At 39.0% G+C, this 26,947-nt stretch overlaps 1 protein-coding gene across 3 annotated transcripts in view; it reads right to left on the reverse strand.

Annotated features, from left to right (window-relative positions):
- Positions 1-26,404, reverse strand: part of golga4 (golgin A4) — a 34,345-nt gene extending 7,941 nt beyond the window's left edge. The window contains exons 1-17 of one of the 3 annotated variants that reach the window (XM_053620631.1): positions 26,213-26,404; positions 23,071-23,145; positions 18,611-18,679; positions 18,063-18,386; positions 17,454-17,501; positions 17,194-17,250; positions 16,854-16,952; positions 16,619-16,763; positions 11,145-11,341; positions 9,539-9,622; positions 7,717-7,864; positions 6,300-6,478; positions 5,162-5,260; positions 4,882-5,034; positions 690-4,717; positions 482-603; positions 179-309 (exon numbers count right to left, since the gene is read on the reverse strand). In XM_053620631.1, coding sequence (XP_053476606.1) covers positions 179-309; positions 482-603; positions 690-4,717; positions 4,882-5,034; positions 5,162-5,260; positions 6,300-6,478; positions 7,717-7,864; positions 9,539-9,622; positions 11,145-11,341; positions 16,619-16,763; positions 16,854-16,952; positions 17,194-17,250; positions 17,454-17,501; positions 18,063-18,386; positions 18,611-18,679; positions 23,071-23,145; positions 26,213-26,290 — 6,036 coding nt within the window. In that variant the 5' untranslated portion in view covers positions 26,291-26,404. Of the gene's footprint in view, positions 1-178; positions 310-481; positions 604-689; positions 4,718-4,881; positions 5,038-5,161; positions 5,261-6,299; positions 6,479-7,716; positions 7,865-9,538; positions 9,623-11,144; positions 11,342-16,618; positions 16,764-16,853; positions 16,953-17,193; positions 17,251-17,453; positions 17,502-18,062; positions 18,387-18,610; positions 18,680-23,070; positions 23,146-26,212 lie in introns of all 3 variants that reach the window. The other 2 variants (XM_053620630.1, XM_053620632.1) reach the window with 2 other exon arrangements.
- Between the last annotated feature and the right edge of the window lie 543 nt (positions 26,405-26,947).

Here is a 26,947-nt window from a genome sequence, read left to right on the forward strand (position 1 = left end):
GGTCATCAATAATCACTGTTTACATGCTAGTTTCTTAATCAGAGTATCGTCTTAATCGGGTTAATATCGGATTATTGTTGTCCGTGTAAACGTACTGTATGATAGCAAGTCATCTCACAGCAAAAAAATTCTAAACGTCAGTTGGAACTCAAAGTCAAAGGAATATATTTCATCGCACCTGAAGAATTTGCTCATAACGTTGGATAGTTATTTTTAGGTCATCTTCTTTCTGGGAAATCATCTTCTGAAGTTGATTCATTTCCTCTCGATGGCTTCCCATTAGTTCTGCTTCAACCCTTTGGGCCTTCTCTGTATGTAGCCGACAGAGATGATATAATTAAGCTCATACAATATTCCACCAGTCACTCTCAAATCCCTTTATCAAAACAGAGAAGGTGAAAAAATATGGTACAAAATACAGGACAATGTCATTGCTGATTTACTCCTCAAATTCTGGGTCATGTAAACACTGTCCTCTTACCAACTGCCTCCTTCACTGATGCTTCAAGCTCTTTATCCTTTAGAGCTACCTGGGTGTTGAACTCTCTCATCATCTGTTTAAGTGCAGAGTTGTGCTTCATTTCCAAATCTTCCACTTCAAGCCTGTATAAATAAAAATCAATCAACAGTGGTTTAGCAAACTATCCAACATGTCAAATAAACTATTTCCCGATACGTTTGTTTCTTACTTCAGCTTTGTCTCACTCTCATCTGCTATTTCTTTCCTCAGATACTCCAGCTCCTTTTCATGTTCCTTCCTCAGTGAGCGAAGGTCTTTCTGTAACCGGATGTAATCTTTTTGAATCTTCTGCTTCTCATTTTCAGTTTCCACCAGTTTTCGCTGTAGATTGTTCTCTGGGTCAGACCCATCAGTAAGACATTCTCCGTCTGTCTGTCCTAGTCCTATGTCCAAGTTCTCTCGGACTTTAAGCTGATTCTCTTTTTCCTCCAGTCTCTTACAGAGGTCTTGGAGCTTCATCTCATAATCTTTCACCAAGAGATCCTTTTCACTTTCCCAGGCTTCTTGTTTTAATTTAGAGTCCTGTTCTCCTGCATAGTGTACAGGCTCCATTTCTAAGAGATTGTTGGTTTTCTCCAAAGAGCACATATCCATTTGTATGACATTAGTCTCTCTCTCTTTAACCTGGACCTCAAGAGTAAAGCAAGTGTTCTGAAGCTCCTGAACCAGTGCTTTCTGTTCACACAGTTCTGCTTTAAGTTGGCTGATTTCAGCTTGGTGGGTAGTGTTCTGTTCTTCAGATTCAATAAGTTTGGCTTCCAGCTCTCGAAGCCTTGAAAAGGCCTCTTCCTCTCTTTCATTTAGTGTATCAGCTTCGTTTTGCACAGATTTCTCTGCTGCCAACTCCTCCTTGTCCATGTCCTTCGATGTTTGCAATGGGTTCTCTTTTTCTAATTTTCCATCATGTTGTACCTGCTCCAGGTACTTTTTGTGCTCTTCCCTTAGAGTATTGATGGCCTCCTCCATTTTCCTCTCATTCTCCACCAAACTCTTCACCTGTTGTTCTTTCTCATTCTGCCTTTGCTTGATGTCCTCTAGCTGTGCCTGCATATCCTTGATGGTCAACTCCTTCTGCTCAATCTGTGAAGTCAGCTGCTTACGAATCAAGCTAATTTTTTGCTCAGCTTTCTTTTTCAGTTCAGCTACTTTACACGCACTCTCTTCTGCTGCTTTCAAAGCCTCCTCCTTTGACTTTAAGATTTCCACCTTCTCCCTCTCGAAGTCTGCTTGCTGGCTTTCCAATTGTTGTTTGACATTTTGGAACTCTTTCTCTAAAGACTGGAGTTTTTCTTCAGCTTCACAGGCAAGATCACTTTTATGAGAACACTGCTCCTTGGTTTGCTGGAGCTGTTGTATCAGCTCCATCTTTTCACTCTCCCTCAAGTTATGGTGCTGCTGAAATTCAGCCTCTAGGTGCTCCCGTTCTTTTGTCTGCAATTTGAGTCGTTCCTCTAGTTCACTTATCTTCTTTGTGCAGCTGTCCAACTCTAAAGTCAAGGCACTTACCCTTTGCTCTTTCTCATTCAGAACCTGGTCCATCTCTGACTTACTGATAGACTGATTGTCAATGCTGGCAGTGAGTCTTTGTAGGTGCTCATCCCTCTCTGCTATCTGTTTCTCCATGTCCTCTATCTTGCATTGAAGAGATTTGACAGTGTTGTGGTTCTGAGTGAGCTTGGAGTCTGTTTTCTTTTTAAGTTCAGACAGTTTATTCCTGAGTGTATCTACTTGTTCGACAGCTAAGCCCTTTTCTTTTTCCGCTCGTACCACAGCCTCCTCCATCTGGCTTTTGATACTTTGTTTTTCCTCATTGTGCTGCTGATTCAGCAGAGATATGGCTTCCTCCTTCTCAGTTATGATACCCGATAACTGGTTCTTTAGGTCATCTATGATGCTCTCCAAATTACTGATATGCAAAATATTTGCTTTAAGTTTTTCTGAAATGTTTTTGTTTTCTTCTTCAAGTTTTTCTATACAAATAACTTTCTCAGAAAGTACCTGGGAATGATTGTTAGCATCTTTTTGCAAAGACTCTCTCTCAATTGCTAAGGCCTTAAGATTCTCTGAATTTGCATTTAACTGAAGAGCCATTTGGTCAAGTGAGTTCTTAAAGCTCTGGCTCTCATCTACGGCTTGCCGAAGCTCTTTCCCTAAAGAACAGATTTTGTCATTCTTTGCCAAAATGACATTTTTAAAATGGCACAATTTCTTCTGATTACATGCAACCCTATTTTGCAGCTCATTCACCTTTGCCTCTACTCTTTTGCACAGATTATCTGAAAAATCATTTAACATTGCCTGTGCACCTTGACAATGCTGCTCCAGCTCCTTACTAATGCAACTGATTTGTGTCAGAAACTCTGTTTCCTTATATTGAAGCTCAGTAGTTTTCTCTTCAAGAGTCCTCTGTAGGGTCTCACCTTCCTTACTTCTGGAAGCTTCAAGTACATTAAGCTTCTTGCGTGCATCTTCTAGCTCTTCAGACAATGACTGAAATCTCTCTTTATTTGTCTCCTCAGTCTTAGCGAGCTGGTCCTGAAAGAGGTTCCTTTCATTTAAAGCCTGGTTTAAGTTTTTCTCTACAGTCTCTGCCTGCTTTTTGAGGATGTCCTCGACTTCAGACAAGCTTTTCAGTTTGACTGCAGCTTCTTTGAGCTCTGTCTGGAGTTTCTGCACAGTGGTTTCCCTCATTGAAAGCTCTTCCCTAAGGTTCTTTACTTCTTGAGCCACTTGTTCCTTCTCCTCTCTGTTGGTTAAAAGCTGTTGAGAGATGTCCTCTAACTCCTGCACTTTTTCTTGCAAAGACAGTGCATGCTTCTCCTGCAGCTCCTCCTGCTGCTGGCTTAGCTTCTCCTGCCAATGACACAGAAGGTCTTCTTGCTCAAGTCTATGAACCTCGTAAATCTTTTCTAACTGCTCCTTGTGATTTGTCTCCAAGTCAGATAAAGCACTGCTGAGGCCCTCAGAGTTCGCCTGGGCCACCTCAAGAATCTTCTGTTTAACCTGTTGGTCTTTCTGTTGCACTTCTTTCTCCTTCTTGGCTATCTCCACTTTAGCATTTTCCTCTTGTTCATGAAGCTTTTTCTTCAACTTTTCCTGATTTTCTTTGGCTTTCTGTTTGAGTTTCTCCATTTTGGTCTCCTGGGATTTCAACTTGCTATCCATTTCTTTTCTTAGGGTCTCAGCTCTTTTCTCATAAGAACTTCTCTCCTCATCTAACTGCTGGTTTAACCTATTTAGCTCCTCTTGCAATGCTCGGTTCGATTGAGCATATGAATTCTCTTTTTCAGCCAGGTCATTCAAGGCCTGCTGTATCCTCTGTTGTAGATCTTCATTTTCTTTTGTCTTCTGTTGAAGGCACTCATCTTTCAGCTGGCATTCATTACGACCTATTTCAAGAAGCCTTTCCAAGTTTTGCACTTGACTCTTTGACTGCTTCAGTTCCTCTTTCAGAGAATTAGACTGAGCACCAGCCTCAGCAAGCATCTCCTTCTCAGACTGTGCAACAGACCTTAAATCTTCTATTTCCTTTAACTTTGCCTCCACATCCTGTTGAGCCCTTTTAGCATCTTCCTGTAACATTCTTTCCCTTACAACATATTGTTCAAGCTCTTTATCCTTCTCCTCTAGCACCATTCTTAGCTGATTTAGCTCTGCTTTCAGAGTCTTCTCTAATCCTTCTAGCAACTGCTCATGTTGACGCTTTATGTCTTCAAACTCCATCTGAAATTTCAACTGCTCTTTCTTTAGTATCACCTCAAACTCCTTCCTAACTGACTCGTTAGCTGCATCAGCCACAAGTTTCTCCTCTAGCTGCTTTTTACACTTCTGCATCTCATTGAGCTCAGAGGACAGAGCCTCCAGCTCGGCCTGTTTGATATCCAGTTTCTCCAGCATTTTTTGGTTCATTTCCTTAACATGGTCTTGAAACTCTAGTTCTTTGTCTTTCATGATCTTGTCGACCTCAGACTTGTGCTTTTCCACTAGCTCATCAACAGCAGTAGAGTGCTGCTGGGTCAAAGCATCTGTCTGTTCTGCTTTCAATTTCTCCAGCTCCTGCTGATGCCTTTCTTCTAGAGCAGCTAGTTCAACTTCATATTTCTTCCTCTGTTCTTCAGTCTCTGCTGAGAACTGATCTGAATCGGTATCTTCCCCCTGTGACAACTTAGCCAATGAACTCTCCAGCTCAAGAATTCTCTAAAAGAAAGCAACATTTAAAAAGACAATATATTCAGTTAAATCCAGTGTCACTTATTTAAAACTTGATTAAAATAATCGTGCATAGCAGGCACTGGCGCAATTGAACCATCAAAGGATATCCCACTTCAGATAAAGCATGCTGGAAGATTAGTTTAACTCACAGTTCTAGCACTCTCCAGCTCTAGCTGCAGCTCCCTGGCTTTGGCCTCTCCTTCAGCCTGCACAGCTGACTTCTGTAGCTCTGCTTCCTCTACAGCCAAAGAGGCCTGCTGCTCCTTCTCCTGTGCTGTTTTCAATAGCTCCTTACGACAAATCTCCTTAACAACAAACAACAATCCATCAAATACCTCATGTCTGTACTATCCTAAATAATTAAAGGCTTTGAAGAGAGTTTTGTGAGACGTGATAATTTGAGAGTACAATACAAAACAATAAATGTACCACTGCCTCATTTATCTGGGTACTCATTTGTTTGTCCTTGTTAGCCAGATCTTCTAAGTGCTGCCGCTCCATTTCCGCGATCCTATCTTCTGTAGACTTCTGAAAACAGAGAACAAGGGGAAAAAATCAGATCAGCTGAAGACTGGAAAAAGCCCAGATGTTGTTTTTTCCTATCTTCAACTCCTAGTTTCAGGTTTGCAGTGAAGCTCTACCCATCTGACAAGAAGAAGCATGCTACGGTTATGGTCACTGAGATCATATTTTTCCCCACATTCTAATGTTTGATAAGAACATCATCTCAAGCTCTTGACCCGCATCTGCATGATTGTATGCACTGCACTACAGCCATATGATGGTTGATTGGCTAACTGCATAAATGTGCAGGTGTAAAGGTGTTCTTAAGAACATGGATGGTGAGTGTAATTTTACACCATATGTGCTTTTATTCATTTTGGCAGTCTGTTTTAGTGTTTAATTTATTTGAGCATGTTACTTATACTAAATAATACTCGTTTATTTGTTCAGAATGATAATTTGGCTGATTGATATTTATAAATAAAGTTTTAAATAAATCTAATTTCAGTTCATTCTGGTAGCTCACCTGTTGGTGGGGATAGAAAACTTTCATTTTCTACATTAAACAGCTTTATTCATAAAAAATAATAATACTTTTAAAAAACCAGAGCATATTTCCATAACTGTCTTTTTATTTCCAGCAACTTCAGACAAATGCCCAACTAATTAATTTTTTCAGTTACAGGAAAGAATCCTTAAATGTGAAATTTTGCTGATTGATATTTATAAATAAAGTTTTAAATAAATCTAATTTCAGTTCATTCTGGTAGCTCACCTGTTGGTGGGGATAGAAAACTTTCATTTTCTACATTAAACAGCTTTATTCATAAAAAATAATAATACTTTTAAAAAACCAGAGCACATTTCCATAACTGTCTTTTTATTTCCAGCAACTTCAGACAAATGCCCAACTAATTAATTTTTTCCCTTATAGGAAAGAATCCTTACATGTGAAATTTTGCATGCGCCAGATAATTCTTTTAATTACACATTTTAGATTTTATGCTAAACAGACATCCTTGTAAAACCTAGTGTCTGATAATCTTTCACTAAATAATAGCACCTTCATGATGGTTATGACCTCCTGTTTGACCCTGGTGAGCTCCTGTTGTAGACTCCGCCTCTCTTCCTCACTGGCCTGCTCCACCTGCTTCACCTGCTCCTCCATGCGATCCTGCAGCTGACGCCGAGCTTCTTCCGCCCTCTGTGCCATGCCCAAGGCACGTTCCAACTCCTCAAACGCTACAGGAAGACCACATACTCTCAGCAATTACAGTTGTGCCCAAATGTTTGCATACCCCTTGCAGAATCTGCTAATCTTAATACTGTTAACAAAATGAAAGGGATCATAAAAAACCCATGTTATTTTTGATTTAGTACTGTCCTGAATAAGCTATTTCATATAACAGATATTTACATACAGTCCACAATACAAGATTATAGCTGAATTTATACAAATTGTCCCATTCAAAAGTTTACATGCCCTTCATTCTTAATACAGTGTGTTGTTACCTGGATGATCCACGACTGTTTTTTTGTTTTGTGATAGTTGTTCATGAGTCACTTGTTTGTCCTGAGCAGTTAAACTGCCCACTGTTATTCAGAAAAATCCTCCAGGTCCTGCACAGTCTTTGCTTTTCCAGCATCTTCTGCATATTTGACCCCTTTCCAGCAATGGCTATATGGTGTTGAGATCCATCTTTTCACACTGAGGACAACTGAGGGACTCGTACACAACTATTACAAAAGGTGCAAACATTCACTGATACTCAAGAAGTTAACAATACATTAAGAGCCGGGGGGGTGTAAACATTTGAACAGGATGATTGGTGTAAATTGTTAGTATTTTGTCTTCTGGGAGACATGTAACTATCTTATTTAGCATCTGAGGGGTAGTATTAAATGAAAAAAGATCTTTAAACAAAATAACAATTTACACAGATCATCCGGTTCAGAAGTTTACACCCCCTGGCTCTTAATGTATCGTGTTACCTTCTTGAGCATCAGTGAATTCCACTGCCGGAAAGGGGTCAAATATCCAGAATATGCTGGAAAAGCAAAGACTGTGCAGGACCTGGAGGATTTTTCTGAAGAACAGTGGGCAGTTTAACTGCTCAGGACAAACAAGGGACTCAGGAACAACTATCACAAAACAAAAAAATAGTCATAGAGGTAACAACACAGTATTAAGAATGAAGGGCATGTAAACTTTTGTACGGGGCAATTTTTTAAATAAATTCAGCTTATTATTTTGTCTTGTGGACTATATGTAAACATCTGTTATGTGAAATAGCTTATTCAGGACAGTACTAAATAAAAAACATGGGGTTTTTATGATCCCTTTTATTTTGTTAAAAGCATTAAGATTGAGCCAATTCTGCAAGAGGTATGCAAACTTTTGGGCACAACTGTATAATACTCTCACACAAATGGGGGCACAAAGAGAGGAGAGAGACATAGACCGTTTCCAGCTCGCTCACCAGCTTTCTCTGCTTTCTCTCGCTGCTCTTGCAGCTCCTCTTTCTGGGCCACAGTCTGCTGGATCCTGGTGCGCAACTGGGCAATCTCCTCCTCCTTCATCTCCAGAGTCTCATGCATCTGCCGCTTGGTCTCAGCAATAACCATACCCTAGACAATCCCATCAGAAAAGAGCAGCAACATAACTAGGGCTGCAATTAACGATTATTTCCATAATCAATTAGTTGGCCGTTTACTTTTATTTTATTATTATTATTATTATTTTCGATTAATCGGTTGGGGGCAAACTTTCAGGTGAGTAGAAAACTAATGTGTTCCATTTGAGACGATATTACCTTTCTAAAATTCATACACTAGACCAGTGGTTCTCAACCTTTTGTGAGCTTTGGACCCCTAGCATATTTCAAACAATCCACAAGGAACCCCTCACTCCACAACAATTACAGACTATATATTAAACATTTCTATATATGTTCTATATGTCATTTCTATATATGTTGCTTTATTTTATTAATATCTAACATTAATAATATTAACATTAAAATTGAATCAAAACATTTGAAGATTTTATTTTTTTTACATTTTATTGTTGGTGTGACATTTAATTTGAGTCTCTGAATTATCCTTTGTTTATTTTATCCATCAATGCGACACTTGAACTTGTCTACCATCCATCAATAAACGATCGTCAGCTCAGCTATCGTGATATTTGCAAATAACCAAATCAATATACATCTCACCCTCACCCCGCCGAGAAACACTGCACTAGACGGTACTGCAGAGTGCATAGTGTAAGTGTATAGTACGTCATTTGGGACACAACTTTTGTATTTACTCTCCGAAGCGTGTTTTCGGAACAAATGTAACGTAATGAGTAAATGTGCCGCGCACAAACCAACTAATCGATAATGAGATTCCTTGACAGCAATTTTCATAATCGATTATTATCGATTAGTTGTTGCAGCTCTAAACATAACAATGGCTTTGATCAGGCTTTAATGAGCATTTGTATTTATCTGGATTTATCTCATTAACTGTCAAGCTCATCAGAATTCTCATCAGGCATGATGTTTCGCTAGAAAATCCTTGAGGGGTGTGTAATTTTAATTAGAAAAAAAACGATTCACTTCAGAAGCTCAACACTGATCGAGATCCTTTTTAAGGTGATGCTACTGATCTCATTGTACAGAGGAAAGTAATATACTCCTGCATAACAGGAATGTCATTACTGTGAAAGCAATGCGCTGGCCACAGCAATGCACAACAAGAATGAGTGCCTGGTATTTATTATCACAGTCTGAAATTCAGATCCTTTCTGATATGTTGCGGTGAATATAAACATGCCAATCCCATGCAATTATCACTGTCCTTCAGAAAAGACATTGAGAGGCTAATGCTCAGCCTAGCACTGAGTGCACCACAGTAGCTCTTCCAATTTCACAGGCAACTTGCATAGTTCAAATGACTTCAGATCACACCAAGTAGTACGCAGAGCAGAAAGTAAAGCATGAGTAAACTCCAACCTTCATTTACATTTCCTTTTCTTGACTTTATCATCAAAAAGAAATAATTCTACACGTTTCATTTACCGTAAGGCCCTTCTTAAACCCAAGAAGTTTAAGCATTGGAAAAAAATAAACTGTGTGAAAATGTGAAAGTGCTAACATCGTTTATAATTATTCATTCTTTAGTTTTACTTAGACAAGCTGGAGTCGTGCGTTTTCCCAGTCACACGGCTCGTGTGAACAGCTGTCTGACAAACACGCACTGATGAGCCCACATGAGGCCTCTATCTGTCTGAAAAGACCCATGGGTTACTCTTACCTTGTCCTGCTCCAGCTGCTCAATGAGGTTCTTGGCATCCCTCAGCTGTGTAATCAGCTTGGTCTTCTCACTGGTGTGAAGTTCCTGAGAAAATGAAATCAGAAATAAGTATTCTCAGGATAGATTTTTTTTTTTCAGTTTAAATGAACACAGCCTTTCAGCACTAGTTAAGAAATCACAGAATATTTCCTGTACTAATTATCCAGGTCAGCCTGCATAGACTACATATTTTATCTCGAGCTGTTAAAATCTTGAAATAAGTACTATTACCATTCCATTTTAGCAGCTTTAATTATTTTTTTTAACGAGCAGCACATTCTTAAACATTCTTAATAATGCAGGAATCCAAACAAAGCACCTATCAGGGGTGCTGATGACAAAATATCCTATTTAACTCACTTAAAACAGTAGAAGAGGCTAGGTAAATTAACTCAAACTCTGAACATCCAAGGCAAGTTTGACAAAAAGGTGGCGCTGGCATCTTTCATTTATGCAAACGGCGAGCGGCAATGAGCTACACCATAATTAATATGTTATCAATACAATATTTACATCACAAACACAGTATATATAATTTAACCAATATAAATGTCATTTTTTCTTATACAATCCTCATGAAATCTATTTGAGTATTCAATTTGATACAACTCCTAGACATACTAGCTACACTAACACTCCCACTCTCCCCTTCTGATGTTTCCAAATCTTTCAATTTCCCAAGGATTTTGCTGCTAAATGTTTATAGTTATGATTTCTGAAAGAGTGGGAACTATGAAGCTATGTGGCAAAAATGGGAGCTGGCACAAAATTGCCACAGCTAACTATATGGCATGTAGAGAGAGCTGATGTTGCCCGAATTCTGTGTACCAAACAATTCAGGATGACTAAGATGACATTTATATAGCATGAAGTAATGCTGACGTAATACGCTTTTCAGCCGCTTTATAAAGAAACGCTTTCTTTTTAAAGTATAACAGTCATTAACGTTGAGTTCTTCCAGTCAGTCTGGTACTATCCTGCCTTGGACCAGCTTTTGCGGTCTAAACATTTAACAGAGAGTGACCCCATTAACTTAAAATAAATAAATAAATAAAAAATTACGGATCACTTCAGAATAGATTTACTTTACTATCAAACCTTTTTTTTTTTTTTTTTTAAATGAGACATTATGTAAATGCATACACTAATATTTTGGCTGTTTTTTATTGGAGCCTGGGAGTTTTTGTTTTTTTTTTCTTTTGAACTACCCAACCACATAACCCATTTTTATTAAGATTGTTATTAGATTCCAGTTGGCATAATTTATAGGCATAACAACTTACCAAGTCATAACAATCATGATTAGAAAATCATGGACCCCCTGGATATGCTTTAGGGAAACTAGACCAAAAGGTTGATTAAAAAAAAGATGTTTAAACCAAAAATATAAATCTTGGATGCCACTGAATGTTACATGCTGATTATTAAATACTGACGTGCGAGTGATTCAGGGTGAATTTTTCTTGGTAAAGTTGTTCTTTGCACTTTGTTTAAATCCCTTATTTTCATAACTTTTCCCTTTTCCTATTTAATAATATACAGTTCCATCAGAACATTAAATACATACTTTAATCTTTTCCAGTTCTTGCAGTCTCTCCTGCAGTTGTTGCTGCAGGGCATCATTCTCACTGCTGAGCTGAGCACTACGCTCTTTGTTGGTGTTAATCAGCTCCTTGCAGCGCTGCAGCAGCGTCTCCTGCCGCCTCACTCGCTTCTGCAAAACTTCCATGTCAGCAGTGTTACCTGGTTCACCAGTGCCCCCTGCTGCGTGCACACACACACACACACACACACACATACACACACACACACACACAGACAACAGTGTTCACTACAGCACCAGTCGACACAAGTTATGTGCCAGCTGAAGTGAAGCAGTCGGTCTTATATCTTACATTAATTCTAATCGTGTGTCTAAAGGATATTTTTTATGGCTGATTCATCATCTTCTCACAATGGCTAACTTCTCAAATAATGAAAATACAGCAACAACCAACAAATTAGCACCAGACTCACTAAGCATTATACAAATATATTTCCTTCGTTTCAGGGTGGACTTTTCCTTTAAGTAAACACAAGTGAAATTTTGTCGTCATCCCAACCACATACAGTCCCCTCCCCTGTATATTGTATTGTCTTGTATTTTGCACCATGATGCTGGAAAATATATTTCATGCCATTATATACATACATGTGCTATACAGTCCCCTCCAAAAGGGTTGGAACAGCAAGGCCAATTCTTTTGTTTTTGCTATACACTGACGACATCTGGGTTTCAGATCAAAACATGAATATGAGCTGATGGATCAGAATTTCAGTTTTCATTCCCTGATATTTACATCCAGATCCGTTAATTAACTTTTGTTTGAACCCACTTGCTTTTTTTTTTTTTTAAGTGATCAAAAACACTGGAACATGTGACTGAGAGTTGTTTCTTGTTGCCCAGGTGTGCCCTGTTAGACTGTTCAAATAATTAATAGCTTTCAATGTCGACTCTTGGTTTGAGCGCTGGGTTACACCAGTGAAGACTGCATTTGTTGTCAAAAGGGATAAACCAACATATAGACCAGAGAGCTGTCTATGGGAGAAAGGCAAGCCATTTTGCTTGCTGAGAAGGGGAGGGAAAATCTATCAGAGCCATTGCACAAGCATTAGGCATAATCAGTACAACAATTTGGAACATCCATGTTACGTGCCCAGTTATTGTGGGAAAATTGTGTGTTGGTTTGTCTATTGCTTTCTCTCTTCTTCCTTTTTTACTATTTGGTCACGGCTCTGCTCCTCTATCTCTATCGCCATTCGATCAGGCTGTCCATTATCCATGACGTTGACAGAAGCAGCCAATTACATCCAACAACTTGGGTATAAAGATCCCCTCTATACCCGGAAGAAAGGGTGGTTGTTTTCCAACTTGCTGATCCTGTTGTTAGATTGCTATTCATTTATGTTTACTCTGTGGGTGGCTGGTTTCTGTTTTTGAGTGTTTATTCGTTAAGTAGTAACTTTCGTAAATTAGTTTTTCTTGGCTTTGGCCATTTGTTTTGTTCATACTGGCTTGTTTTGTTTTTCCCTGTTATTTCCTTTTGCGTGTGATGTTGGCGGACATCTTGCCTGTAGCTTGTGCTACATCAGACTGGGGAGAAGCGAACAGGGACGTTCATCATGTGACTAGCATATTACATGCAGATTCTGTTGATGTTAAACACACTACGTAAGGAGCGGGTGCCACCCCATGTAATTTTGGTTTGGTAGCGAGAGTAGTGGAAGTCAGGGCGTGCTGCACACTGAAGATGTTTGGTTATTTTCCTTCAGTTCCAGTTAGATTTCGGAGTTAGCGTGTGTTTTGGTTTTGTTAATTTCTTTGATTTAGCACCCCTGGTGTTACGTTTTGTTTTAATTACTACCTTGTAAATATTTTATGTATATTTATTGTCCCTTTGTTTCTGTTCTTTGCACCAAATAAATTGTAGTAATTGTCCAGCATTTACTTTGATGTCCTTGTGTCAGTTCACCAGCAGCGGGTGTTCAGAGTGATACAATTCTAATCTGGAAAGTTGTCTTTCAATTTTATGTCTACGTCTTCCTCATACCCCTTTAGGCCAACTTAGGGGACGTAACAATCGTGAAAAAGAAAGAAACCACTGGTGTACTAACAGCCAGACACGGAACAGGTTGGCAAAGGAAAACACCATGGCACCGCCCCCACTGTCATTTTGCTACTTTATAGTGATAATCTTTTAGTTCAGTTAGAGAACGTACGCTCCGATTAAAAACTGAACGCATCTGCTCAATTCAGCACGAGCCGAATGACTCCGAGTCGCAGCACAGATCAGCACAAGTCAGATTTCATTTATCACGTGATGAGAGCGAGGCGAGCTGACTGACATGACGATGGCGGAAGATTTGGATTAATATAAGCGAGTTCGTCATTGTACTGTTTTTTTTTTTTGTTACTGTGTTTTTCATTAAGAATAATAACGAACCCAACATTCAAGCAACTGCCACCCCCGAATTACCGCTAATTCGAACGTGAAATGCACACAGACATTCATAAGCGATTTTAAAGCGAGGGAGAAAAGGTGGCAAAGCACCAACGAAACGCCAAAGCCCCCTTTCGCAGCAACTTTCCCTCTGCAGACAGGGTTACCATCTTCTATTAAGTTTCCCTCAGCATTTTTATAAAATCCACTTTGGATTTGGTCCTCTTGGAAGGTTGGAAAATCTCCCGAGCGCCATCACCATATTTTCACGCTCAAAAAACAAAAATGTTGCATGCTGTGCCTACATCAGGCTCATGCTGGGTGTGTGTGGACAGCATTTACCGTGAGTTTTACAAATCACCATAATCGCGCACGGTTTTAATGATAATTAAATGTGACCTGGTAATACTAACCGCCGGGGAATTTTATAGCGGCTTATCGTGAAAGCGGTAACCGTTTCATCCCTAAGGCAAACCACTCATCAGTAGTAAGAATCAGAAAGCCAGATTCGAATTCACAAAAAGGCTTCTTACACTTAATACAGTAGTGTTTTCCTTTCTCCAAACACTTCTCATTTAAACCAAAAAGTTCTATTTTTGGTCTCATCTGTCCACAAAACATTTTCCATTAGCCTTCTGGCGTGTTCATGTGATCTATAGCAAGCTGTAGTTCAGCAATATTCTTTTTAGAGAGCAGTGGCTTTCTCCTTGCAACTCCACTGTTGTTCAGTGTTCTCCTGATGGTGGACTCATAGATATTAACATTAGCCTTTGTGAGAGAGGCCTTTAGTTGCTTAGAGGTTACCCTGGGTTCCTTTGTGACCTCATGGATTATTACATGTCTTGCTCTTTGAGTGAACTCTGTTGGTTGAACACTCCTGGTGGAGTACAAACTCTTTAGAGACGGTTTTGTTACTTTTTCCAATCTGATGAGCATCAACAGCTCTTTGTAGGAAGTCCTCAGAAATCTCTCTTGTTCATGGCATGATACACTTCCACAAACATGTGTTGTGAATATCAGATGTCGATAGATCCCTGTTCCTTAAATACAACAGGGAGCTCACTCACATCTGATTGTCCTCCCATTGACTGAAAACACCTGACTCTAATTACACCTTTAAATTAACTGCTAACACTAGAGGTTCACATACTTTTGCCACTCACAGATATGTAATATTGGATCATTTTCCTCAATAAATAAATGACCAAGTATAACATTTTTGTCTCATTTGTTTAATTTGGTTCTCTTTGTATGCTTTTAGGACTTGTGTGAAAATCTGATAATGTTTTAATTGTATTGTATTTAATTGATAATGTTGAGATTTAATATTGAAGCCTATAACATTTCATGGGTTTACATTTGCACACCATGATAATTTTTATTGGTTTTTCGTTTGGCCACAATACACTTGTGCTACATGTACTATGCAACAGTTTGATAGATTGTAAAATTAACCTAGATGCTTTTATAACTGTAAATAACCATATATTAGCATACAAACATTGCCAACTACATTTGAAATTATGAATAGAAATTATATTTATATACTGAGAGAGATCTCTCTCTCTTGCTTGTTAAAGCAGAGACAGACACCTGCAAGAAGACATTCTAAAATGCTTAACGTGAGAACGGTTTGCCCTGCCTCCTCGCCATCCACAGCTGGTGTTCGACTGCTGCTTGACAACACACGGGCTTTCTGTAATTGTATAAAGCAAGTGATATGAGGCACACACTGTTCAATTTCTGATTGGGTGTCTGTGGTTTAGCATCAAGCCATAACATTCATAACACTATAACACCGCATCATTTCACACTGTACATGTTTGGCACTGCAATGCGAGGTTAACACTGTAAAAGTGGTGCTAACCCTGCTTCAGAGTAAAACGTAGTGCTAACTCTGCTTCTAAATTAGAAGTGTGAAACCCGGGGTTAAGTGCAGTGTGAAAAAAAGAAATAGGAAAATAGAAAAGAGATGAGTCACAAAAGTTCTGTAACCAAGATTAATCTCTTCCAAAGTGACGGAAAAGCCAAAATGTAGAGAAAGAATCGATCTGCTCATGAGCCAAAACATACGAGCTCATGGGCCAGGCACGGCAGAGGTAGTGTCATGGCTGCTTCTGGAACAGGCTCACTAATCTTTATTATTGACGTAACTCAAGATGGTAGCAGTAGAATGAATTTAGAAGTCTATAGAAACATTCTGTCTGTCAATTTACAGAGAAATGCATCCAATCTAATTGGGAGGAACTTCATCAGGCAGTAAGACAATGACCCAAATCACACTACCAACACAACAACGGACCTCATCAGTGGAAAAAAGTGGAAGGCTTTAGCCTTAACCCAATTGAGCAGTATTTCACCCCCTGAAGAGAAGACTGAAGGGAGAAACCCCCCAAAACATCCAACAACTGAAAAAAGCTGCAGTACAAGCCTGGAAAAGTGACACAAAAAAAAATATAACAGTTTGGTGATGTGAGTGCGTCTTCAGCTTGATGCAGTTATTGCAAACAAGGGATATGCAACCAAATATTAAGTGTAATTTACTTTAAGACTATCTATTCCTATACTTTTGCTCACCTAAAAATTGGGTGGTTCTTAGCTGTGATGTAAACATCAGGAAATTAAAGATGAAAAATTCTGATCCATCTTCTCATATTCATCTTTTCATCTCAAACCCAAAGGTCTTCAGTGTATAGCAAAAAGAATTGGCCTTGCTGTTCCAACACTTTTGGAGGGGACTGTATAGCATATGTATGTATATAATGGGATGAAATATATTTCCCAGCATCATGATGCACAATACAAGACAATCCAATATATAAAGTACACAGGACTGCATAAAATGCAAACAGGGCAACAAGTATAAAACAAGCACAAAAGTACAAAACTACATTGTATCCAAATAACATATATACACAGGACCGTAGATGGAACTATACTATATGAGCACACATTAATAAGATCATTATCAGTACAACTATGCAAAGCTGATTTACATGTGTAAATTACATGTGGTAAATCTTAAATATATGCAGTAGCACTATGTGTATGTAGCACCTACCTTGATTTAGTTCCACACTCTCCACTTGGGTAGTGCTTTGAGGGTCAGAGGTCATTTCTGTAGAATCATCTGTCTGGGTGTCACCTGCCTCAGCTGAGGCCAAAGCCTCGGGACAACTGCGTAGTCGTTTCTTCATAAGGGCAACCTAATTTTTTTTTTTAAAAAAAGGGCTTCAGCGTCAGCGTGTGCCGATATACATTCTCAAATTAGCACAGACATATGCTTAAACACACACTTGAGTCTGCAGGACAGTGATCATCTGGTCTTTTTCCTCTAGGGCAGCATCAAACTCCTCTTGCAGGTGCTTTTTGGCCTGCTGATCCATCTGCAGCTCCTGGCACGCACACACACACACGCGCACACACACAGAGAGTGATGTGAAATGGAACAGTCTATGGTGCAATGGCTGGAATGGGTAACATCTGCACATTTGCTGCAACTAACCTTATAATAACCACAAGCTCACGACCTTCATTATGGAGTCATGAAAGAACTAAAAATCCAGCTTTGTGCTTCTATACAGCTAAAGATCAAAAAAATGGAGGAAATGACAGTCAGTGAGTGTGTGGTCATACTTCTCTGAGTTCCCCTATTCTCCGTAGTGCTTTGTCTTGACTCTGACTGAGGATAGCCTGTAGCAGAAAGAAAATAAACATCTTTGAAGATACCTTTACTGACAAAGAAAACAAATAATTGCATATAGACCAACCGGTAATCAAAGTCAGATTCTAGTAGTAATATTTTGTGGCCGTTGTTATTACTTTGTTCATCATATTTCACTAGACATCCAACCTTATCAACATGACCTGTCCCAAATCAGGCTTATGAAAGTTACCTGTGTTTTCTCTTTATCTCTCTGCACTGTTCTGTAGGCTGTTACAAGCTGGTGGAGAGAAGAGACAGAATAAGAAAATGTGAGTCAATCTCATTGTGACTTCTTGCACAACATTCCCTTTATGGTATGAGAGATAGAGATATTATATATATATATATATATATATATATATATATATATATATATATATACATACACATACACACACACACACACACACACACATACATACATATATATATATAAAAATATATAAAATTTGCTTACTTAATATATAAACTTTGCTTATAGCAGGAAAAAGGAAATGCAGGCAAAATTACAATGTCCAAGTCTACACACTAAGACTAAACACATTTAAAAGTATTGTTATTTAAATAAATAGGTGCAGCTGTTATACAGCCTTATAATATTGTGTACAGTATGACCTTTCAACTACAGAGGTAAATAACATATCAACAGGCTACCTAATGTAGCTGTAAAACATTATTACCCTTTGATATAACCTAGCCAGACTAACACCTTGGACATTTTATATCAAAAGATTATGCCAGACATGACCTTTTTGTCATGACATTTATTTCAGTCAGTAGGCCTGACTTTTGCCAATACCTCAGAGTATTTCCCTCTATAGTTTGCTAGACTCTTTTCCACCCTATGTAGCCGATATAAGAGCTGCTCCTTGGGCAGAGCCTCTGCGTTGCCAGGTGCATCTTCTGCTTCACTCTCGATGTCCGATGGAGGGTCGAAGGCAGGGGCTCCTGGGGCCTCATTCTCTCCCAGAGGAGTGAGAGATTCCCGTGACGCGCTACGGACCAGACTGTCCCGGGAGCCAGAGCGGAAAAGCCCCTCGGCACGTCCGGAAACCCGAAAGAGAGACTCAACTGAGGACACCCTCTGCTGCAGCTTCTGTGCCAGAGTCTGTGACTCCTCTCTCTGAAAGACACAGAATGTAGATGAGGTGAGAGTGAGAGCTTGTACCCGTATAATCATATATAATCAAGAAATTAAAAGAATATAAGACAATAAAGGAATCGCCCCTACTTCATAACCTAGATGCAAAATGTATATTTAATGAACAATAATATTTTGTTAACTACGACTGTCCTAAACACCCTCGTCTGGCTTCTATGGCGATATCAAATTGTTGCGCTACTTGCCAAGGGAGAGGCGGCTCCATCTCCGTTCACACTTCCACTGGGAGAACTAACTGCTCCTTTAGTGATGTTCTGAACAGGACGGAAATGAAGAAATGATCAGTGCAAAAAATAAGGTTGAACAAGTAGGTTCTGTTAGTATACTATTAATCCAGCTCGCTGCACCCTGATTACTCTTGATGCAATAATAGTATTGCAATGAGCAATGCAAGGGCCTCTGGCTACTCCCACATGCAGTCTGAGCGCCATGAAAGAGAGCACTGCATTAAAGGCAATACACCAATTACATTGTACACAGAGACGCCACAATGTCACAAAACCGCCCCAAATTAGACCGAGTCAGCAGACTTGCAGGGGGTGAGGTGAGGTTTTTAGTTTATTTGTTTTTTTTGTTTAAATACTCTTCTCTCAAATGACAAATGACATTTGAGGGGGCCCAACCAGATTTATTATGTAAGTCAATGATGGGTAGTGTGTGAGGTGACGCACAAAAATTCCTCGCCACATCCCACTCTATAAAACTTTAATTTAGACTAGACTGGAAAAAAATTTAAAACACTGTGAGGAAATGACACCGTTCCTCCAACACATTTAATACACACTGTACAAAACTTGTAAGCCCCAAAGGTTTAGCGCAAATAAATCAAATATTAAAATAGTGCATCAGAGATCTAAAAAAAAAAAATACCCTAATACCATTACCAGCTGTATATTATAGCTATCAAACAGATTCAAGCCAGTATTACGGTTATGTAAACTTTACTCCCCTTCAAAAAGCGTGCACCTGAAGTACCAAAGACAATCCCCTAAACAACCTGAGATGCATCACAGCAATTACAGAATGTCATACACCAAATTTACAAACTGCAATCAAAACGCACAAATAACAGTTTGTCTACTGAAAATGTACAGTAACTCAAGAAGAACTGGACAACATGTACGCATGTGAGGAGATGCAGTATGAAAGCTGACTTGCTCACAATGCATCGGACCTCAGATTCACAACGGACCGTGCGTTTAACCCACGCCAGTGTTTTGTATGCGCTACTGGCATGACAGCACGCTTCAGTTTAAACAGGAAAACTAATGCTCAAATGTACAACTGTGTCAGGAATACAACCAACAGCTGTAACTATACTAACAGCTGGTGGAAATGTTCATCCTGAGAGACATCAAAAAGCCCAGGACTAAACAGGAAATGACGGTTCGGTAATGAAATAATTATTGTTTTAATAATAAAGACTCATGTCAGTATAAGTAACCTGTATGGATGCCATTAATATGGCTGAAAAAGCTCAGCTGATATTACAGATATGTCAGAAAAGTCCTGGTTGAATTGTTAGATGTAAAATTGGTGTACGTTTTCATGACATAGGCATGTGCCATGACCAGTGTTGCCAGATCTGTGTGATCAAAACAGCAGTTTGTCTAAATAACACTTTTACTAAGGTCGTAAAACCGGTCTTGTATTATTACACACTGTCACAAACACGAGACACAAATCTATGAGAATGAATGAAAAAAATATAACCAACTGGTAGTTCAAAAGTGGCCCAATTTTACAGAAAAACCCTGCATATAATGGCCTAATTTTCACCTGCTTTTGGGAGGTGGACAAAATCACAAACAAAGCTGGCAGCTGCCAAGTTAATAAGCTTAGTACAAAGTTTCTAAATAGGTAAATCAGTTGCTCTTCCCATTTATCCACCCATTTTGGTTTGACGTCCCACATGATGCGTGTATGTATGAGGGAAAGAAGTCTGCATGTTGTCATGTGCAGACCAGATAAACAAGGTTTCTCAAACCAAATGTGACTAATTGTGCAAACAGGAGCAACTAGTTTGTCTTCACTAAGGCTCATGCTTTGAAATTAATGTTGTGCAGACCTTACCACAGTCCATACGCAAATACAGATTTGAAATCCTAGATTTCAAAATTGTGAAAACAAAAGTGCTAAGCAGCGTAATTAAGACGGATTTCTTTTTTTTTACAGCTCCTTCTATACCTATAACTTGTTTTTGGCTAGAACAAGAAAAAACTGCTGATCAGTCAAAAGAGTCTCCTTAAGTATGACAATAACAAATTATTATTTATTTTAAGCTCATATCAAAGACAGTGTCGGGCAACTGAAGAAGCTTTCTTACGGGAGAACAGCAAATTACAAATATTCAGTTACTCATTACTGTTTGAAATACAAGTAGGCAAGCAAGAAATATATTTTTTTGGGGGGGGGGGGGGGACGACAAAAAATAAAAGGATCCACCATTTCCTGAGATATCAGAAACAAACCATTCAGAAAGGATAATCAAAGTAGAAAGAGCACACAAGCAATTGTCAATGTATAAACACACCACTACAAGGATTTAGATGCAAGAGTTAAGGGTGAAATGCCATTGAATTAAGCAAGAGAGCAAGAATATGGGAGGAAAATGACAGAAGGCTGCAAGCAGGTCAGGAAGTACAGAAACGTCAAACCTTTAGGTCAAACCTCCAAAGGCATCGCATTAAAGGGGTGAGGCAGGTAGAAGCAGCAGGTTTACTGGGGTTTAGTTGGGGTTGTTGGGTGGGCAAAAGGAGGCGATGTGTGAGGATGAACTCACCGCACGAGGCACCTGGGCCGCTTTGGGTTGATTTGAATGGTCCAGAGCAAAGATAGTATATTCAGAGAGAAAAGCAGGCTCTGCTATCATCCCAGCCAGCAGCTGACCAACCCCCCCCCACACACACACACACAAAATAAATAAATCAGAAAATGCATTAATGATTCGGGCAGGCAGTGAGGTGGAGGGAGGGGGAGACACAGAGCCATGACAACACATCACCATGAGTAAGAGCATGAAGATGAGAAATAAGGATAGAAGAAATAAGAGAGAGGAAAAAAGAAACAGTGAAACCCGCATGTTCTCAATTGCAATCTTTGACGTCTCATTTCGTATAATCTGATCGAAAAACATTTTGCTGTTTTAGTTGTATTGTCATCAATCCAGCTGACCCCTGGATGTTAAGTAAGCTTGTGTGATTATAATAAGTTTATCATCCCTACATGATATTACACTGCCACGATATCCAGTAACTTTTACTCTGATTAGATTACCAGACCTTCCAAACTTAACCTCAGAGTATGCTAGTATAAGTTATCACTCAAAATTACACCAAAAGTGCAGTCTTTTCCTCCACAATAAAAACCATTGATGAGCCAATCAATATATGAAGCTGGAATGATTTGTGCCAGTGCCTGGAAGTCCCGCCCCCTTCTTGGGATTTGTGGGGCGCCCTCACTTTCCTGTAAGGTAAGTCATCTGCAACGAAATCCTCCTGTACTGTTACCTTTCTTATCTCTCTCACACAAAAAAAATGTTGCGAAGATAACAAACTAAATGTCTGTGGAATACAGAAACATAATCGCTGTTATTACCAAGACTCTTGGAATAGTGACAGAATAACTATAGCAATCATTGGGTGGGGTTCACCAATAAGGATTAAGCTTAAATCTAGATTAAATCAAGGTTTATCTAATAATTCTGTTGCACCAAACTTTAAACCTTGTTTAGAAATGAACAGGCTTACATTTAAACCATCACGTTAATCCTGGATTTAATTTCACAATAAACCTGGATTAACTATAATCTTGTTGCTCCATCACTTTAAACTCAGATTTTTATTTTTTTTATCTGAATTTTTTCATTTTCTCAACCTGTGTCAGTTATGCAAATGAGCGGATAATAACTTCAGTTGAATTTCCCTTACATTTGTTGCTGTTTAGTTACACTGGAGAATTCATATACTTCCACGTTTATGAGATCCACATGCACTGCCGCAATGTTGTCAATGGCGAATCCATCATGATGGAGAAGATGAATCATAAATGGAGGTTTTAATCGCAGGTTAGAATTCTAATCCCCGATTTGTTCATCTGTGTTTAAACTTAAGTGGTGCAACACAACTCGATTTAATATAAAGCATAGATCAACAAAATCCTAGATTAGCTCTAAACTGTGCTTAATTTAATCCTTATTGGTGCAACCCACCCATTATGTTTAATCCAGGCATGCTAAACAGTTTGAAACTTAAATTTCACCAAATAATTAAGGCCAATGAGAGAAGTCACAGTGCACACATCGTGTGCAACAGGACTGTCATGGCAAATGTAAATATGTGCATCTTGCTAAAGACCATTCTAAACACCAGGCTGTCGGTTTGAATAGCACAAAGGCTACAAACTAGCAGCAAAGAGATGATCGTTACGCACTAGGTTTCGAGATTAAATATCCTGTGTGATGGGTGAGGGCTAGAACTACAGCCTGCAGGACGGTAAACCAGCATGAACATCTAGGCAAACTTTTCCATGGAGCTCATCGTGTACCTTTGGGTGAGAAAATGGTTCTGAAAGTTCAAGTGCAATTAGTGTAAAATTCTAAATGATTTTAAAGGGGGGTGGAGTATAGTATGCCTACATTCCTTACCTCTCTGTCACTTGAGGAGGAAGGAGCATCCTGGTGCAGTAATGGTGATTTACCATGCTTCTCACCTGAACTCGCCTAGTTAGGAACAATCATACAATCTGGCATAAACATTTTAACACCAAACATGATGTATATACATGACAGAAATTTACATATTTGTTACTGAGTATCAGTACTGGGGCAGAAACCAGCCTGAAACACTGAATCAAATTTGCCATATTTCTGATTCAGGCCACTGTCATACATTGTGTGATGAAAGCATGGGACTGCATTGGCTAAGCACAGATGTTGTTTGTGAACACAGGAGAGAAAGTGTTTTAATACACACTGCCATTGTACCGCTGGTGTTTCAGATAACTTGGCAACAGAGGTTTACAAAGAGTAAACTGGATTACTGCAAACTATGTCAGTAATGGATATCACCCAGAGCCCTGATATTGGTATCATACAGAAAATGGGGGAAATGGATAGAAACACAAATGACTCTTCGGACCTTGGTTTATAAAGCAAATGCCAAGGGTTTCCACATTGAGTCAACATCAAGTAACTTCCCTTAAGAACAGGATTCACTTGAAAAGTTCAGTGACTCATAACGATACCATACGTGTGTTGTTGAACTGGTAAAACCTACAGTTACAGTGACTATTCTGGAAAACAGCCAAAAATGACAACACAAAACCATGACCAGAATTCAGCTTTTTAGCCAATAAAATACTTGACCAAACTGTGCAAATGTTTCTATTTAGGCCTTGGAAGAAAAAAAAAAAACCATGTGTTCTTGATATTTGGCAGGAAGAAAAAAAAAATTGTTTTGGTTTGCTTAATTATATCCTGAGTGAAACCAAACCAAACTAGCAAACAAACCAAAAGTACCTATTTCGCTTTGATTCAGACTGTGTGAAGGGACTAACAGGGGTGCAAGCACCATAAACGTGCTTTTCCCTCCCAATGAATGTCAGGCTTTAATAAAATTGCTGGATAAATATTAGGGGCAGACTGTACCATCAGGTAAACATTGGTTATTGCCTTGGGCCCCGAGCTATTAAGGGCCCCCAAAACGCTGCATAAACTTGTGGTGAAGAAAGTTTTATTTTTACTTTTTGCAAATTAATTATGTTTTTCTAAAAATACAAGCGCTAAAATGCCAACAGAATCAGGAGTGTGTATCAGGAGTATAACGGAAGAATATTTTAATAAGCTGCTGTCCTACTGTACCATACATTGACTTATTGTTTGCTCTTGGTCAGTGGTCATAGTGAAATAGGCTTATTTATTAATATAATATTCGAAAATAAAATGCATTATTATTATTACTATTATAATAGTAGTAGTAAAAGTAGTAAAAGTGGTCTATTTTTTGGGGGTAAAATGATTATATGAGGATTCATGTTAGTGTTAAAATATAAAGTTTCCATCCTGATTCAGGAGTTGTACAGCTGAGTGTTGCAGCTCTCCTACACTGCACCCAAATGATGCCCCCTGACTAGCTAACATGCTGTTATGAATGTTTTATATTCTTTGTCACGCTATTCTCCTGTTTGTTTGCCTATTTTACAAATATGACTTGATATCTGTTCAGTGCTACTTGAAATAAATGTTTAAATAGCATTTATGTTTCTGTATCGTGTTGTATTTTTATTCTAGTAACTGGTGTTAAAAATGGGTCTAACTATTAATGAGCCGGTGTATTATGATGGGGCGTGTTGTAGGCCGGGTGTGTTATGATGGGGCGTGCTGTGGGTCGGGTGTGGTGGTCTGCTCAGGGCCAGAAACTCCAGGGCCACTTTTTGGTCAAAGTTCACCCATGATTATTGCAACTGTGATGAACGCTGGGGGTTTCTCTTTGTTTGGCTTTGGCCCCACCTATCTGAACCTTTCCACAGCATATTCTCTTCCCATTGACTGAAGGCAGGAATGATTAAACTCACCTGGACTGGAAGATAATTGAGATAATAGGTGAGAGGAGACGGGCTCAGGGAGAGAACATGACTAGCTTTTTGGCACCCAGGGGAAGATTGGGACGCTTTGTGTTGCTCGACACCATTAGGGTTTGTCTGGCAACGAAGGTAGTTAGATAGACTGTATTTGAATAGTTAGATAAGGGTGGGGGTATTTAGGAGTGCTGGTTATATTTTTCAAAATAAAATTGTTAATAAAGTGATATTTTTTCTAAAAAGCCCTGGTGTTGTGATGTACCCTCTGTTCTCCATAAATCTGGTTAAACCTGTTTAAAATTATACATAGAGAAAGAGGTTTATTACACTATTAATGCTAAATAACATGCTGAAAAAATCAATATCGATGTTAAAACACTGAAATGCGGGCCACCAAATCACTAAATGCATCCCTGATAACTACATGCTCTAGGAAAATGGACAAGATAATCAATTCAGCTCCTTATCAGACAGCAAGTGTCAATATCTGCAATGCTCCAGTCACATCATCAAAACAGAGAAGAGCAGAGCACTACACACTGTACAGACGACAGTTCAGTAAAGTCTCCTTCATGATTTCATAAGTATATAATAGAAAAATGTCCAGATTTGACCGTGTGGAGAGTTCCCCAGGCTGCCACGCACACTAAAATATATGAATAAATATAGAGAAGTGCACACGAAGCTAGCTTGTTGAGGGCCAAAAACCCGAGCCTGACATTGCTGTAAAGAAGTAGAGTTGCGCGTGCAAGGGGATGGATTTTGATTGGCTGTTTGAATCCAGTCCTGCGCTTGGATTGGTTAATAGTTCACCACCACGAGCAGTCCGGCGTCGAAATACTGAATGTTTTGGCATGTAAGCGAGGAAAATAGCGCTGCTGTGACAGTGCACTTGGCCGTAAAAGAGCTTTAAAAAGTACACATACTCGTGATCGACTCAACCGAACACCTAGACGAAGTTTTAAAACACGACTCGTTGCTTTAAATTTCACCTGACAGGCTTCAGGTCAAAACACAGCGTCGCTCGTAACCCTGACTCTGCTAAAGACAACAGCGTCTGTTCATAAATAAACACGTCTTTCTGGAACAGAAACGACTCGGCGGTGCTAACTACGATAGAAATAGTGCTGTGATTGTGACACAAATGGCAGGACAGAGAGAATACTACTATTCAGTAGTTGAGTGTGTTAGCTAAGCTCACTACTAACCTGGGCCTGTTGGAGTGACAGGACATTCCTTTGTGGCGATTGTTCTTCGTTAATTTTCTGCTTCAGTTTCTTAAACATGACTGCTAACAGCAAGTGTAACCTCCCAGAGTTTTTGTTTTTATTATATTATCGTCTAGACCTGCATCCAGCTTACAGTATCGATGGCTCTGTTATGTCGTTTCTCATTTCGCAGGTAAGATGAACACTGCGCAGATGCCGACGTGGAGCAAAAGCAGGCAGCTACGGCATCTCGCGAGGCTCAAACGAAAAGGCGAAAGAAAATGAAGTGGGTTGATGAACGAGTGGCTTAATGTTCGATTTCTGTTCAGAAGTGTTTAGCAAAGTCTTTATTAGTATCAATAACATAAACAAATACGTTTTTTTTTGTTTGTTTTTTAACCCATCAGTGATTCGTTAAAAAAAAATTACAGGAATCATTTTGATATATTTTGATGAGGGACAAAGGTCATTACTCACTCAACTGTTCCTTTAACCAAAACAGAAATTTAATATCACACCATAAAAACATGAATGATGTCTATTTATTAACAAAAAACTGAATACATGCATAAAATATTAATAATAATTAATAATAATAATAATAATAATAATAATAATAATAATAATAATTAAAGCTGCAAAAAGCATTTTGGGGGCCAAGCACCCAGACTCTGTGAGCCTCATATTCACAGACGCACTACAATTGTTGCATAAGCAATCCCAGGATAGCAAAGC

The sequence above is a fragment of the Ictalurus furcatus genome, chromosome 3 (assembly GCF_023375685.1).
Source record: "Ictalurus furcatus strain D&B chromosome 3, Billie_1.0, whole genome shotgun sequence".
Lineage (NCBI taxonomy): Eukaryota > Metazoa > Chordata > Actinopteri > Siluriformes > Ictaluridae > Ictalurus > Ictalurus furcatus.